The 15,872-nt window shown below is 41.3% G+C and overlaps 1 protein-coding gene across 1 annotated transcript in view; it reads left to right on the plus strand.

Moving 5' to 3' along the window:
- The first annotated feature begins 14,173 nt into the window (after positions 1-14,173).
- Positions 14,174-15,872, plus strand: part of B4GALNT4 (beta-1,4-N-acetyl-galactosaminyltransferase 4) — a 189,853-nt gene continuing 188,154 nt past the window's right edge. Inside the window, exon 1 of the mRNA XM_015820061.1 lies at positions 14,174-14,324. Within this exon, the coding sequence (XP_015675547.1) occupies positions 14,174-14,324 (151 nt within the window). The remainder of the gene's footprint in view (positions 14,325-15,872) is intronic.

Consider the following 15,872-nt stretch of genomic DNA (forward strand, 5'->3'; position numbering starts at 1 on the left):
TGCTATGTAAAGCAAAGATTGGTATTCCCATCAAATCAAAATATCAATACATGAAGTTTATCACCTTAATTTTATGACTGTAACCCAAAACCAAATGTTAAAAGAGCTAACAACCATTCTTTCCCCCCTTCACAGTAAAAATACAACAATAATAAATTAACAATTAGTGTGTCCTTTCATAGTAGCCAAACAATTGGGTAAACAGCACATTCATCTCAGAATCTGATCTAAGAATGCTGGCTGGCATCACAGTGAGCATTTTTGAATGAATATTTAACTTGCATTTTCAGTAAGAAAATTGGAGTGGATAGTGGAATGGGAGAGATTAGATCTAGTCTAAAAGCATCGCCATATTGATTAATATTTAGATTAGAAATCTCCCTCTAGACCAGGGGTGTCAAACTCAATTCCATGGAGGGCCGCATCAGCATTGCGGTTGCCCTTGGGGGGTGGGTGGGAGGGGTGCGGCCAGGGTGGATGCGGCCTACTGGGTGGGCGTGGATGGAGTGGGTGTGGCCTACTCGGTGGGCATGGCCAGCTCTACATCGTTCGCGTCAAGGGTGCCTGTGGGAGCCTGGACAGGAGTGGGACAGATCTGAGGGTCTCTGGAAGAAGGGGGTGGGACTGGGGCAAGTGCCAAGGCATGGTCCATTTCTTCATTCCTCACAAAGGGTGACATCTCCCTAGCATGCACCCAGGGGGCGGGGCGACACAGACGGCCTTGTGGAGCTAAGACTGAATGCGTTTCAGCATAGATGGCCACCATAAAATTGTACATTGGCTCCCGGCCGGCCTGGGCCAGGGCCAAGGCAGCGGGGGCCGTTCCCTCACTGTTTCCAGGATGGCTTCGCGGGCCACATGAAACCACTTCGCGGACTGCATCTGGCCCCGGGCCTTGTATTTGACATGTCTGCTCTAGACAATATTCCAAATTTCATTTTTCCCAGGAATTGAAAGTGGGTGATGGAATATATGAATGCTAAGAGTGATGAAGGCTGAGACCAAGGCCTGGGACCAAGTTCCTCTTTTTCTGGTCAAAGGTTTCTTCAAGTCCAATTTGATATTCAGTTGCTCTATGGACAATTCCATGTCATTTCTTCGGAACATGCAGAAGTGGTTTCTCCTTGCCTTCTAGGATTTCTTTTTCATTTATTTGCTTACCTCTTAGTCTCTCGGACAGATTGCTATTCCCTGGAGATCTTCCACTGAGGTTCTAATCAGGCCTGGCCCTGTTTAGCTTCTGAACTTACAAAGGATTGGCCAGATGCTGCTGCCTGATGAAATTTCCATTTTTTTTCTGAGGCTGTATTTTAATTTGCGGCAGCACAAGAAAGTACAGGCAGAATTTATTTCGAAAATGTTAAATGCTGCCTCAATCCAGTCAGCCGCTATTGGCATAGATCCAGATGCAGGACTGGAGGCACTATAATAAAAGGAAAATGGTGCTGTGCTGGCAACATAACATAAAGAGAGAATCTCAGTATGAGTGATGGAGATCAGGGACCATGAGGAGCATAGCAGGGAGTATGTCAATGGGCATCTCAGGGTGGTTGTGCTGGGCATCTTCCAGAAGATACTGAATGTTAGTTCTAAGCTCAGGTATCAAAAGGAAACCTGACCAAGAAAACAGACTGTGTGCAGCATTGTAATCAACTGCATCCTGTGTAGAAGAAAGAGATTGGCAAAGGGAGGGGGAGGAGTTAAATGAGGCATTATTTTAGAATCCCTACATAGGCACAAGAGGAGAAAGTCCAGTCCCTTTTGAATGCTGCTGACCTGGCCCAAGGTCATGCTGATGGCTTTGTGCCTAAGGCAGGAGTAGAACTCAGGATCTCTCAATTTCTAGCCTGATGACTTAACCCCCACACCAAACTGGCTTTATTAAAAGTTTTTCCTATAATATGGCACTATTCTTAGTATGTTCACCTTCCAGTTGCATCTTTTATGTCCAATGATGCCTGATGCCTTATTCACTGTTTTCACTGATACATTTATTTGTTTCAACAAAACACGTTCCAAGAAAATATGTATTCCTGTGTAAAAATCAATATTTAGAAAGGGATCTCTAGGAGAATCCAGAAAATTATATGGAAATTAATCTCCTTTTTTCTGTTGCAAATTATTATTAAAGATATAAGTAGCAAGCATTTATGTTTTGGGGATTGAAGAATCACTGTGGCTTCTAGTCTTGTTCTTACTAACTTTTAGTTATTTGAGAGTACCAACAGAGCTGCATTTCAGTTTTCAAAAAGATTGCCCCAAAGTTCTTTCTGTAGTAGCCATAACTTCAAAACCTAGTCATAAATAGCTTTTGGGGAGAGAGTCCATTTTAATCTTGAATGGTTGCTAAGCAACCAATCATAGGTCGAGGCCTAACAATATATATATAGTATAGGTTGTTATTCTTGTTAGTGCCCAGTTTTTGCCATCTTTTGTTGCCTTGTTTTCCACTACTGTATTGGGTTGTTTTTGTGTGTGTGTGTTTTTACATATAGACTACTCAAGAGTCCCTGTGAATTGAATGGTATACTAATTTTTCATCATCATCTATTTAAACCTCTCAGCATATGCTCCACTTACTAGATGGTATACCCAAACCCCAGGGTTTGTTAGAGTCATGTCCAATTGAGTTGAGTTGATTTAAATATTTGATTTGATAAAATAGCGTATTAATGCATACAAAAGTCCATCCAATTTTCAAATCAGTTCAAAGACACCTGATACAATTCACCTCAACTAAGTGATCTGGCTTCAATCATTCCACTGAAAGGGGTGAATTGATAAAAAGAAAACAACACCTTCTGAATCAAAATCTTGCACATCAGCATCTACTACAGCTCTCTCCCAAGTGGAAAACTCAGATATTTTTTTTATTATATTCTGGGTGAAACATCTTCAGAAAGTTATGGCTGTGCCAGCAATTGGATCTTACAGTGGTGGCATTAATTCTTTAATATTAAAGGGGCAAATCAATGCTGAGTATATGCCAATAGAATTCAGGCAGAAGAAATCCAAAATGTTGTGATAGAGAGAAAATCCACTTAGACTGCTTCTTGTCAGTTTCTGAACTCTCTCCTAGAAATCAATATTTCAAGTGTCAATGTATATCTAGAATAACTGAATATAAAGACTATTTAGGTTTTTTCAGTATTTACTGTGGATCAGCTTTAGAAATTCTTCTCTGCAATTGCTTTTGCCACTGGTATTTTAGATGTTCAGGATGGTGCAGACTAATTCCTACTGCTCAGCCATTCTCACCATATGACAGGCAGCAGTAAAGAGGGATAATTTATTGTTACTCTAGCCAAAGTTTTCCCGTTGCTTATATGACTGCACAAATGATGTCTAAGACTCCATAGCAATAATTTTAGTCCAGTTGAAATAGAACACGTTTTTATATTTATGTTTTAATATTTATGACTTCATTCTATTGTATATTGCCCACAGTTGCTTTGTTCAGTGAGATGGGTTGCATACAAATATAATAAATAAATAAATAATGATAATGGACCGACCAACTGAGAAACCATTCTCTCTGCTAAAAGCTCATCCTTATGTCCCATTAATCAAGGCATGAAAATGCCCCACTGTTTTAGAGGATATATCTTCATGACTTCTTGAAATGCTTTGTTAAATTTATTCCTGAGATCTTTGCTTTTCTTGGCTTTGGCTTCTGTTAACTTCTTGGCAATTATCCACTGTCTGTTCAGATCCAGTTTGCTTTCTTCTATTTTTTAGTCTTTGGAAATTTATTTTCACATTAATTCTTAACAACCTTTTTTGACTTCATTCCACAGTTCCTCTGGGTTTCCATCAATGAGATTCAGAACTTCAAAGTGATTCTTAATGTTCTCCTTGACAATGTGGGTATATGTTCAGGATTATATTGTAGAAATTGATTGGCTTTCTTATCCACTTTAGCTTGACTTGAAATTGCACCTGAGCAGTTTGTAATATGTTATATAGTCAGCCTCCAGTCACATCTTTGATGTTATAACTAAGCTTTTTTACCTACTTGTGCCAGTATTAATAGTCAATTTCATTTCTGTGTACTTTATCTGGTGATGTGTATGTATGTAGGCATCATTTTGGTTGTTTGAAGACTGTGTTGGTAATGAAGAAATAATTAGATTTGCAGAAACTGATAAATCATTCTCTCACTTCACTTGTTTCCTAGGTGTACAGTCCAACTATATTTTCTTTGCTATTTCCAACTTTATCATTCCATTCTCAATCACAAGCAGCCTAAGTTGCTTGAATTAGTTGTCAGTTTCAGATTGAATCTGACCACAATATTCTTGAATAAATAAATAATATATATTTTGCAGACAAAGTTTTACAAAAAGGAAGAAAAGATTTCCAAAGAAGATAAAGGGTACTTTTATATGTTGTATTGAAATTATAATACTGTAAAGTACAAATTAAATAAAGATAATAGGGAAATGGGAAAGGATAAGAAAGGGGGAGAGGTGTAGGTTGGGGGGAAGAAGTAACTTCCAACTTTTTTTCAGTGTGATAAAATACAAAATAAAATTACAGCCTCAACTTTTTACTTTTTTCATATTTAGTAATTACTAGTAACTTCTTTAACAACAAACTAGTCTAATCCGCAAAACCTAAAGTCAAGCGTTTATTTTTTTCTGATTCGAGCACAAAGTCCAGTAGCAGTTTCTAAGTAGAAACAAAATTGGGTATATTCTTTTCTCTAATCAAAGCGATCAGTTTTGCCATTTCTGATAGCTCCATCACTTTTTCCATTCATTCTTCTTTGTGGGACAAAGGAAGACAAAACTTTGGATGCCATCATGAGGCCTGCATCACAGTGCCTCCTGGGCCTTGCTCTACTCCAAAAGTGTCCTGTTTGTAACTACCACCAGGGAAAAACTGCAGCGCTGCACCCAGACTTGGAAGGACCATTTTAGCCCATTCAGTTTGTGCCTCAACATCAAGAACACTGAGGAGTTAAGACATTAGGCCGAGCACCTCCATCATCCAGGTCAGTGATGAAGATCTAGGGAAGATGTTCCAATACTTAGGGTCCCATCTCTAAAGTGACAGTGGCATGACTGGGGTTGTGTACATGAGGATGAATGCCACATGGTTGCAGTGGAAGGATGAATGCCACATGCAGTGGATGAATGCCACATGCAGTGGAAGGAAATCACTGAAGTGATATGCAGTAGGCGTATGCCAATTCACCTAAAATCAAAAGTGTATAAAATGATGGTCTGCCCAGTATGAGACTCAGTGTTGGCCAACTATCAAAAGTGATAAGTGCCCTTTGTATGTTATGGAGATATGCATGCTCCATTGGGCAGTAGGCATTTGACCATATCAGCAATGATACGGTCTCGCAGCATATGGGCATTGCACCTATAACAGAGAATGCAGGAAAAATGCCTACAGTGGTATGGCCATGTTCTATGAGTAGCACTCCTGTTGCCTGCACCACCTACCATTTTAAGATCAATGGCAAATGCCTTTGTGGAAGACCAAAGCAAAAATGGCAGGACACAATTAAAGGGGACATGAAAAATAATCCTGCTGGACCTGGTTGCTGGCATTCATTGATCCAAAAAAAGAGATGGGTTCTACCAGGTATGTGCTATTAGTTTTGTTACAGTGAGTACATTGCAGATTTCTCCTGCTTTTGCCAATCAAGGGGTTTCATATAGCAGTATTTTTTGTAATTATTATCAGTTTTATTTCTGACGACTCATCTTTATCCTGTATCATGGAGCTGCAACTCCCATGGTTATCTGTGCAATAAAACACAGTTACTTTTGATGAGGGGTAGCTGCATTTTGCCTACTTCATTTCAATTTGCCAACACAGGGATGACTGCTGTTATTATGCATTGCTAGTCAATTGCATATTCTTGATGGTTGTCCACTAGCTAGTTCCACAGGCTGCTGGCCACAAAACCAAAACCGGAATCCGATCACCTGCTGACAGCCCTCCTCCGCATCTGTCAGCTGGGTTATTTTTGAACATGGTTCTGGTACTGTAAACTTGTGGCCAGTAATAGTCCAACAGACATGTGACAGGCACAGATAAAGAGTTGCCAGGATTGTAGGAAAAAGTCCCCCCATAAGCCTAAGCTTCCTTTGGCCTGATGCAGCATTCTAAGTACCTGCCTAAACTCATCCAATCCTGCCCTGTATTAAGGAAAGTGTGTGATGCTTGTTTTCCCCACTAATAATGACACCTGGTGGGACGGGAAACCAGCCAGAGATCTCCACCAAGTCCTTTCCTTCACCTATGTATTGCAATAAATAAACGAGCATTGTACTCTGTGCCAGCTGTGTAACTGTGAGAGAATAGGGACCTATAAATTTATGTGGGAAGACTTTTCTGCTGAGGCTGGAGGACATTTTAACTTGGCTGTCTGAAAAAGCCCTAAGGGCTGAGAATGACGCGCAGTTCCAGGCTCTGAAAAAGTGCGTGAAAGGAGTCAGAGGTGGGTTATCAAATCCCTTGCAGACACTGAGAGGTAGAGTTGATTTACATAGGCATTGTTTCCATTGCAAGGTGTTAATCACAGTACAGCATGCGCTATCTCAACTCCTTTAGTGATTCACCAAGTATTCTGATAAGAAGCTTGAATGGTTTGAAAACAGATTGGAGATGTTAAAATATATGTGATCTGCCACATATATTGTGAATATTGTGAACTGCAATGTGTCCACCTCCTGGTGCTAACAAAAGGGTTAGATTTGACTCCATCCAAAATTAAGACCCTCCATGGTGTTCATCATCTCTGTGTTGCATAATAATGCTGTTTCCAAGCAGTTCAAAATCAAATCATAAGAAGGTCAAAGGAACGCCTGTCCCCTTTCCTCCTCTCTGCTGCCAGGCAAAGGGGAGAAAGAATTGGCATTAACGCCAAGCAGCTTTTATATAACAGAATAGGCTCTGGAGAAATGGCTGTTCAATCAATTAAGCCGCTGAAAATGTCAACAGCAGAGAAAAGCAACAAGAAAGAAAGCAACAACAGTTCTCAGCATCTAGCCAACCTATTGATTGCTGGTTGGAGGGGGGCAGTTTTCACTTGGTTAAATGAAATTTTAGTAGGCAGCAATGGGAAGCTGAAAGAAAAAGACAGTATCAGTTTACCAACAGGAACTTGGAGGAACTGAATATGTCACCACAAGATAGCCTTGGTTAATTTAACCGATTTTAGTGAATTGATGGTATTTTCTGGATTCACACATTCAGTGCTTTTTTCTAAAAAAAAAAAAAAAAAAAAGGTGCCGGAACTCACACATGTCATACAACCCGCCTTGCCTACCCTACAAGGTTCCATCCAAAAAAGGTGCCGGAACTCCGTTCTGGGCGTTCTATGAGGGAAAAAAAGCCCTGCACACATTCATTCCTAAACCTAACTTAACAAATGCACTGTTCATAATATATGCTAAGACCAAACAACAAGCATATGATGGCTTAACATACTGGTCCAGTTTACTTTTATCTTGCCTTTATTATTTTTATAAATAACACAAGGCAGCAAACATACCTAATACTCATTCCTGCTGCTGTTTTCCCTTCAGCCCTGTGAAGTGAGTTGGGCTGAGAGAGTGTGACTGAGTCAAAGTCACCCAGTTGGCTTTCATGCCTCAGAAATGACTAGAACTCACTGTCTCCTGGCTTCTAGCCTGATGCCTAGACCAAACTGGCATGCAGCATCCTAAGCCAAGGGTTCCTAGATTACGTTGAGCCCCACACAGCCAATCACATTTAGTCTTGCTTAGCATACTGCATGGATCCTGCTACTGAATCATAAGCTAACATATGATTGGTTGAATGATTCACATGACATGGCTAGGCTAAGATGTGATTGACTAGTTTGTGATTCAGCATCTCAAGTGAATAATGCAGCAGTGGAAATACAACACATAAATTGAAGTCCAAGGAGTGAAGAATAAGGCAGGTAGAGAGCTACTTTTGCCAAGTTCCCCTCTATTTGATGTTCCTGTGTTTACCAAGATGTTCATTTAAATTCTGCTCAAGGCTTCAGTTTTACAAAGGTATCAGAGTTCAGTGCTCCTTGTGTATCCATAAAAAGCAAAAGCTGGGCTACACCTGAATTTGCTAGTGAAAAATTGTACAGTAAAATGTTCATCTGTACCTTCCCCATACAGAATACCGTACTTCCTTAAATTTTTTGGAATGTATTTATACTGGAGTTTTGTCCATAAATGTATGATTTAAAAAATGTTGGTACAATAGTGAAATGGCGAGAATTCGTAAGATTTTTTCTATAAGAAAATACTGTTTTCACTGCTTTTATTTTTCATATTTATGCTATTATGGTTGGCATTCAGAAGTAAAATTTCTTCAACTGAGCCAAATCCCTTTTGAATTTATGGATACGTCCATCTAGTTTGGATTGTTACAATATGGAAGAGATTTGCAATGGCTTTATAGCTCTTTTAACCCCACCCCCAAAATCAGGGCCTCCTTGTCTTCAGCTGGTTGTTCTACTGCAGGTGGTCTCCTGTCCAAGTACTAATCCGGTTTGACCTTGTTTAGTTTTTTATTCACAAACATTTGCCAAAATGAATGTATTGCCACTTTAAATGGATGGCTAGCATGACTTAGTATCACAATGACACAAAGCCTTTTGAGAGTCAGGGCTTCTTCATACATATGTTGTTTTAGGATCTACATTAAGTATGACTATGGTTTAGCATTTTGTTGGAACTGAATTATAATGAATTGTTTAATAACCTGTGTTAAAATACTGACTTGGCTGTTAACTGTTGAGTCAACTGTTCAGTCAACAGAATATACATTTAATAAATAACTTAACTTCTTCTGACTGAATATACCACCTGAAATCTGACATAATAAATAGCATTCAAAGTAAAGAGATTATAGATTTACTGTTACTTAGGCAACTCTGAAAATAATATTCATGTTCCCTTGGAAGGTTAATATAGAATTCCTGATATGATTTTGTCCCACATCTCTAGGAACATATTTCTAACCTGTAAACCAGGTTGATTTGGAATATCTGACACATAATCTTTGGTAGCAAAAGGAAAATTAACACATATTCTGTGAAAATTAGTAAACCTTTTCATTGGCACATTTTATACATAGCATTATCTTTCAACTCAGTTAATATTAAAAAGGCATGTTATTTTTCCTAAGCCATTGTCTGATTTCTTGGCTCCATAAATATCAAAACACACCCTGCTGCTATTTCACTAAAATATCACTAAAGAGAGGAACTTGAGAGTTAGTGTCAACCTCACCTTTGTTGAAGCTGTTATTTGGCCTGTCATTAGTAGCCTACAGGTATTATAGGCTGGCACTTCTAACTTGTACTTGGCTAATTTTAAGAAAAATATTAACATCAGAGAGAAAAAGAGGAGAAAAGAAACTTGCTATTATGGAGGCCGCAACAATGGGAATACAGTGTTAGTTACAGTTTTGAGGGAATGATTTAATAATATTTAATAATACACCTTTTTCATGGGTTCCCCAATTTAAAAATGTATGGTAGAGTTTATGTAAAAAGCCTTATGTCTATGCATTTATATATGTTTATATTTATAATTACATATAGTAGTATTTGCTTTAAGCCAATTGCTTTTTTCTTTACTTTTGCATTGGGGTTATTATAGGGTTATGAATGTAGTAATGCTTCTTTTCTAAACTTCATCATTGGCTGACAACATTTATTTTAGACAAAACGAGATTAGTTGCTTTACTTCTCACTAGGAAATTTACAGATTTGTTTAAACTAAATTAGGAAGGATTTGGCAGATCACTACCATCTTTCCAAATCAATGAAACTGTATGCACGTATAAATTATACATACATACAAATAATATGTATATATTATTTCAAAAAATGATATGTATATATTATTTCAAGATCACTTAGGAATTATAGCAGTCCTTGCCACTGCTACATTGCTTATCTAAATTAATTTAAATTACATAGTATTCAATTGAACCAAGAACAAATTCTCATTCTAATGATACTAACCAATAGTCATTTGATAGAAAGTTTGTACACCCAGATTTTAGTTGTAAATATATTGCACTGATTTAAATAGGGTAACTGTTGAGTAGACATGTATAGGATTGCAGCCTTAAGTAGAAAAGTGGGTAAAGGTGTTTTGCTCAGAGAAAACTAAGGGAAGAAAGCTTCAGGGGACTAGGGAAGAAAATACTGTACTTACTACCCCTAAGTCTGAGTGTCCCACTAAATCCAAGCAAAAAAACCATCTTCCTTGGGGTTGTCTTATTTCTGGGGGTATTTTTGCCCCTGTACTTTGTGCTTCTAACTGTCCCTTACAGCAACTTCCACAACCAATATCTACCTCCCATCAGATACTTCAAACCAACCCTTTTTCATCAGTCTGCTAGGGGTGCCCACTCCCCCCACCAATATCAACAAGGTGCCTTCTCCCCCTACTAGTATCCTTCTCTGGCTCTCACCCATGGAGAGGTGTGATGGCCATCAGCTCTTGCCAAGGAAACACCTTTCACTAAAACCAACAACCCCAGTCCATATTACTTCAGCCAGTCTACCAGGTCTGCTTACAAAAAGGTCAGCTCACAAAAACCTCCATGGCTAAAGAACCTAGTTTCCATAGGCAGACTATCTTCCTGACGCTCCGATCTTACTATCAAGTTGTTCCTTATATTTAAATGAAATGTAGGTAGGTGCAACGTATTGCCATTATTTCTGGTCCTTGTTTCTATGGCAATGGAAAATAATTCCTGACCATCTTCCCTATGGTACCTTTTAATGTACTTGAACACCAATATCACAACTCGCCTTGTGTTATGTTTTCCAGGTTGAAGATCCTAAGCCCCTTCAGCCTGTCCTTGTAGGGAATATTCTCAAGTCCCTGTATTAAGCTTGTCACCCTCCTCTGAACCTGATCTAAACTGTCAATCCCCTTCTCAAAATGTGATGCCAGAATTGTCCACAAAAGTCCAGATATGATCTCAGTAATGCAGAAGAGAGAATAAGGACTATGTATTTTTTTTTGTACAGCATTTCTTCTGATGCTATTAGAGACTGCAACAGCCCTCCTAGAAACTATCTCAAACTGCTGTTTTGTGGTCAGCTTATCACCCAAGTCCTTCTTTAATGTACTGTTTCCAAGCCATGAATCTCCTTGCTTGTATGTGTGCTCTATATTTCCCACCATAAATATAATATCTTAAATTTCTCCCTGGAGATTTTGTTGTCTCAGCCCAGTCTTTCAACTTGTTCAAACTTTATTATACTGTAGTCTTGCCAAACTTCCTAAGTATTAGCCAAATATCCTTGTCATTCACAAATCTGATAAGCATCTGTCAATCAATCTTATAATCCAGATCATTGATAACAAAGTTGAAGAATTCTGACCCCAACACACAATGAGACCCACTGGTTATTATTGTCCATCTTGATGTAAAACTAGCAGTGATTTTTCTGAACATGGTTAGCCAGCCAGATGTGGACCTATCTTATTGTAGTGTCAATGCAAACCACACTATCACAGTTCATCAATGAGAACATCATGTGGAACTTTGTCAAAAGCTTTGCTGAAATCAAGGTAGATTATATCTACAGTATATTCCCTTGCCAATAAGGAGTTACCTTCTCAGAGAAGGAGATGAGATTTGCCTTACATGACACATAGCAAGTCTTCAAATTCCATACAAATAGTATGCTCAATATTTGTATGTCTGCTTTAAGATCTTTTCAGGTATTATGTTAGCTCACTGATAATTACTGGGATTCTCTTTCTTCCCTTCTAGAAGAATGGGGCCAAATTTGTTCTTCTGTGGCGCTCTGATATCTCCTTTATTCTCCAGATCTCCTCAAAGATAATGAACAGACCTCATGAGACTCTTCCACCAGTCCCTTCCATATTCTATTGTGCATTTCATCAGGCCATAGGGGTATGAGCATTCAAATTAATTAGAAGACTGTTTACCACATAATTTCTGACTTCTTCCCTTACCTGTAGTGTTCATTCCTAGTCTATGATACTCAAATCATTTTATTTTATTTTTTTGGCTGAAAAGGCAAGAGTGAAATAGGAGTTCCTTTGCTTCTGTTGGCCATTCCTCCATCTAGAATGAAGAGCAATCCCAATGCCTCTTTTGACTTTCTTTTGCAACTGAAATGTTTGAAGAAATCCTCTTGGTCTAACATAGGTAGTCAGTCACGCCTCCTGCACTTTCATTTCTTATTTACTCCTTGCTAATGAATTCCTTGCTAAACTCCATTGTCAAATCAACAGATGTTGATTTGGCCTCCAGAAAAAGCCATGACTGCTTACAAAACAGGCAGGGCAATGCTAAGGATAGAGGACAAACCATAAAATATTTACTGGGGTCCTCTTGCGAACACCTTGACTGCAACCATTTCAGCTGACCCCAATTGTGCTTGGTATTTATGAAATCAGAATGGGGAGGGAAATCTAAATTAGACATTTCAGAACAACTCTTCCCTATTCCACTTTTTTACATCATGCAAGAACCAACAATAACTGAAGTCTTATCACAAATTAATTTCTGAAGAGCACTACCAAAGCAATTTCCTTGATGACTCATAACGATTTTCAGAAGCAGATCTAGCACTGATTGACGTTCTGATGGGCATACTTGAAACTTCTCAGGTTTCAGAGAGTTTGACTTGCCATATCCAGGAGAAGCAGCGGTTGAGCCCCACAGCAGAACGCTTTACTGCTAGGATATATCATAGCAAGCCGTTTCTGGCATTCTGCCACAAGGGAAGCCAGCTGCTCAGGTTCACCTGCAGCCATCTCAAAGAAGGCCGCCTGCATCCTCAACCTTTACCATCTTGGAAAATCTTGCTGCCTTCTCACAGAGTACCAGCTTGCATCTGCTGGGAAGATACCATCCCTCACGAAGGGGACGCTCTAGTAGGGTTGTAAGTGGCATCTCAAACAAACAATAACGTAGAAAACGGGAAGATTTTCTTCCTGAAGCTAGAGCAGCCAGATTTCGCTTCCAGGAAGTAGATCGAAGGCCTGAGAGATTTGCAGAGAATGATGGCAGCCCCCTCCCTCCTCCTCCTCCCCCAAATATATCATTCCCCTCCTTTGCCTAGGCAGGCACTGAATCTGCTCCCCAGGTGGATGTTTGCACGTTGGCGTGGAGATGAACGCCGCTCACAGCCGAACTCCCCTTTGCCCCGCCTCCCGAGCGAGAGGATTGGGCGGATCGAAAAAAAGGGGGCTGCCATTGGGTCTCGCAGGGCTGCCCATCTGGCTGCCCCGTTTCAGGCTCGGTTGCATCACAGCGTGCGGATGCTGCTCTCTTCGAGCCAAAGCCAGAGCAGCGGCGGCGAAAAGGCGATGCTGCTGCCAGGGCATCGCTCCGAGCCGAGCGCGCAAGGCGGGAGTAGGCAACCCAGCAGCTCCGGCTTTGCATCCGCAACGAAAATCCTCTAAAGTGCAGGCCGAGGAACCACAATCATTCCAAAGAAGAGCCCAAAGCCCGGCCGGAGGGAGAAACTCCGGGCAGCTTCTCTTCCCTCCATTCATTGCCTGCCGAGGACGAATTCTATTACCCTCGTTGTGGGGCGGGGATTCCGGGCTGCTTTTCCATGCACAGAGAGAGCCTCAGGTGAACGGAGGTGTCGGCGAGGGAGCGAGCTGTACACTCCCGCGCTGCTCGATCGCCCGCGGTCGGAGGGAGTCTCCTGCTGCCTGGATGCCTTTGTCCCTTCCCGCCAGGAGTTGGCTGGAGGCGGCCGAGCTTTTCTTGGGGGAGAGCATTAAGGGCCCCCACCCATTCCCGCATCCTCTTGGAGCAGCTCTCGGTAGCGTCCCCCTCCTCTTTTTCTTCCTCTCCCTCCTCCTCCTCCTCCTCCGTTCGGCAGCCCTTTCGGCTGGACAGCGCCAACACGAAGTTTCCGCGCCAGTCCGGAGACACCAAAGTTGCTGCCGTCGCCGCTGCAGGTAACGGAGCACAAGGCGGCGGCCGGCGGGGAGAAAGCGGTAGTCTTTGCCTTCGGGGCAAGATGAGCTGCGAGGGGGCGACGCGGAGGCCGGGTTAGGGGCTGACCCCCGCAAGTCTCTCTCCCTGCCTTCCTCTCCCATTCATCCTCCCGCGGGAAGGACGGCTCGAGCGCCTCAGCTCACCCCCCGGGGGCAGAGAGGACCCCCCCGGGCATGCTGCCTGGAGGATGCTGTGGTTCCCGGTGAAGAAGATCCGGAAGCAATTCAAGTTGCTGCTGCTGCTGGTGCTGCTCACCTTCGCCGTGTGGTTCACCTACCTGCACATCAACCTGGTGCGTCAAGGCAAGGCGCTGCGCTTGCACTTCGCCTACGGCCGGGGTAAGCAAGTGGGCGGTCCCCTCCCCCCCCCACTTTTGATGCCTTTGCTTTCTCCCGCCCGGGAGCGGTACCCCACCTTGCTTGCAATTTCCCCAACTCTCCAATCCCCGCGCTATCCTTTGCTTCCCTTCTCAGCGTCTCTTTTGAATTTAAATATTGAGCCATCTGTAGAAGAGTTGCACAGAACCGTGCTCATCCTGTCTGGTGTGATTAATCTGGAATAATACCAACTCTCATCTACAAGCAATAGGGCAGGAATATTTGCAAAGCAAGGAAGGAAGTGCTGTCCTATGTCAGGGTGCTCAGTCAGGGTGCGGTAATGGATTCAGGGGTAGCAAATAAGCGGTCTAAATTATCTTTGTGTTTTGCATATCTTTCTGATCTTTCCTATCTTTTCCCTTTGATCCATTAAGAAATCAGTGTCTTTAATACCTTGGAAAGGAATATTCAGAGCATCCGGAATAGGCTTCATACCTGCTTGTTATCCAGGAATGCTGAGCATCTAACTTCTGAGGCTGCATAATTGTTTTATGTAAACTACATTCATGCAGTCTCATTTGGAGGCTAAGGCAGTGAATTACCTGTTTAGCCTCTGGCATATTTGAGAAGACAGTTTGGTGTAATAGTTAAAGGCACTGGACTAGGAGCTGTGAGAATGAATTATTTTCATCTCTGAAGCAATAAAGCCAGCTAGGTCACTTGGGCCAGTCATTCTCTCTAAGTGCTAGGAAAAAAGGTATTAGCAGAATCAGTTCTGAAAAATATTGCCAGGAAAACCACATAGGCAACCATGTAGTCACCATGGGGTTCATTTGAGAGCCCCAAACTCATAGTTGGGAAACATAATTTGAGAAATGATGAAGTCAGTTGGTTTTGTTGAAGAAGGCTGGGGTCTATAACCACTTGGTTATATTTTATTTTTCTAATGCTTGCATGATTGTAAGATGCCCTTTTTGCAAAACCTCTGAAGGTATGTGTGTATGTTTGTCCATAAATGGTGGTATTTCATAGCAGCGACCTGCAATTACCTGAATTGATCTCAGTTCAAGGGCTTGAATTGATCTCAGTTCAAGGGCAGCTGTCAGATGTTTATTTCTATCAATCTTGATCTGCTAAGGGACGGCCTCCCAGTTGCTGAGAATCTCTCTCTTTTAATGTTAACAGGAAAACTCTTGCAAACTCTGCAGCCCAACCCTATGCGGGTTTATCCTGAATCCCCCAAAGTGTTCAGCTGGATTTTGTAGCTAGGTTTGCAGGTTTCATTTCCCCATCTGAGTTCAGAGGAGCCCATAGAAGAGCTTCTGTGCACTTAACTGGTTCCAGAACTGAGGTCAGGCACTTGGCTACAATTTCCAACAAGCTGTCTAAAATCCTCCAGGTCTTTAGTCTTCGTGGCAAAATGTTTGTAACAGCAGCTCAATATTTCTTTAGAGCTGGACTGAATAATGATTTCTGAATCCAGCACACAGAGCTCTACTGTATATCTTGGGGGGAAAAGGAATTCCTAAGAGCATGGAAAATGTAGCTTTTTTTTCTATCTGAGTCAGT

This window comes from Protobothrops mucrosquamatus, unplaced genomic scaffold (genome assembly GCF_001527695.2).
Source record: "Protobothrops mucrosquamatus isolate PMUCROS unplaced genomic scaffold, P.Mucros_1.0 scaffold1049, whole genome shotgun sequence".
In the NCBI taxonomy this organism is placed as follows: Eukaryota; Metazoa; Chordata; class Lepidosauria; order Squamata; family Viperidae; genus Protobothrops; species Protobothrops mucrosquamatus.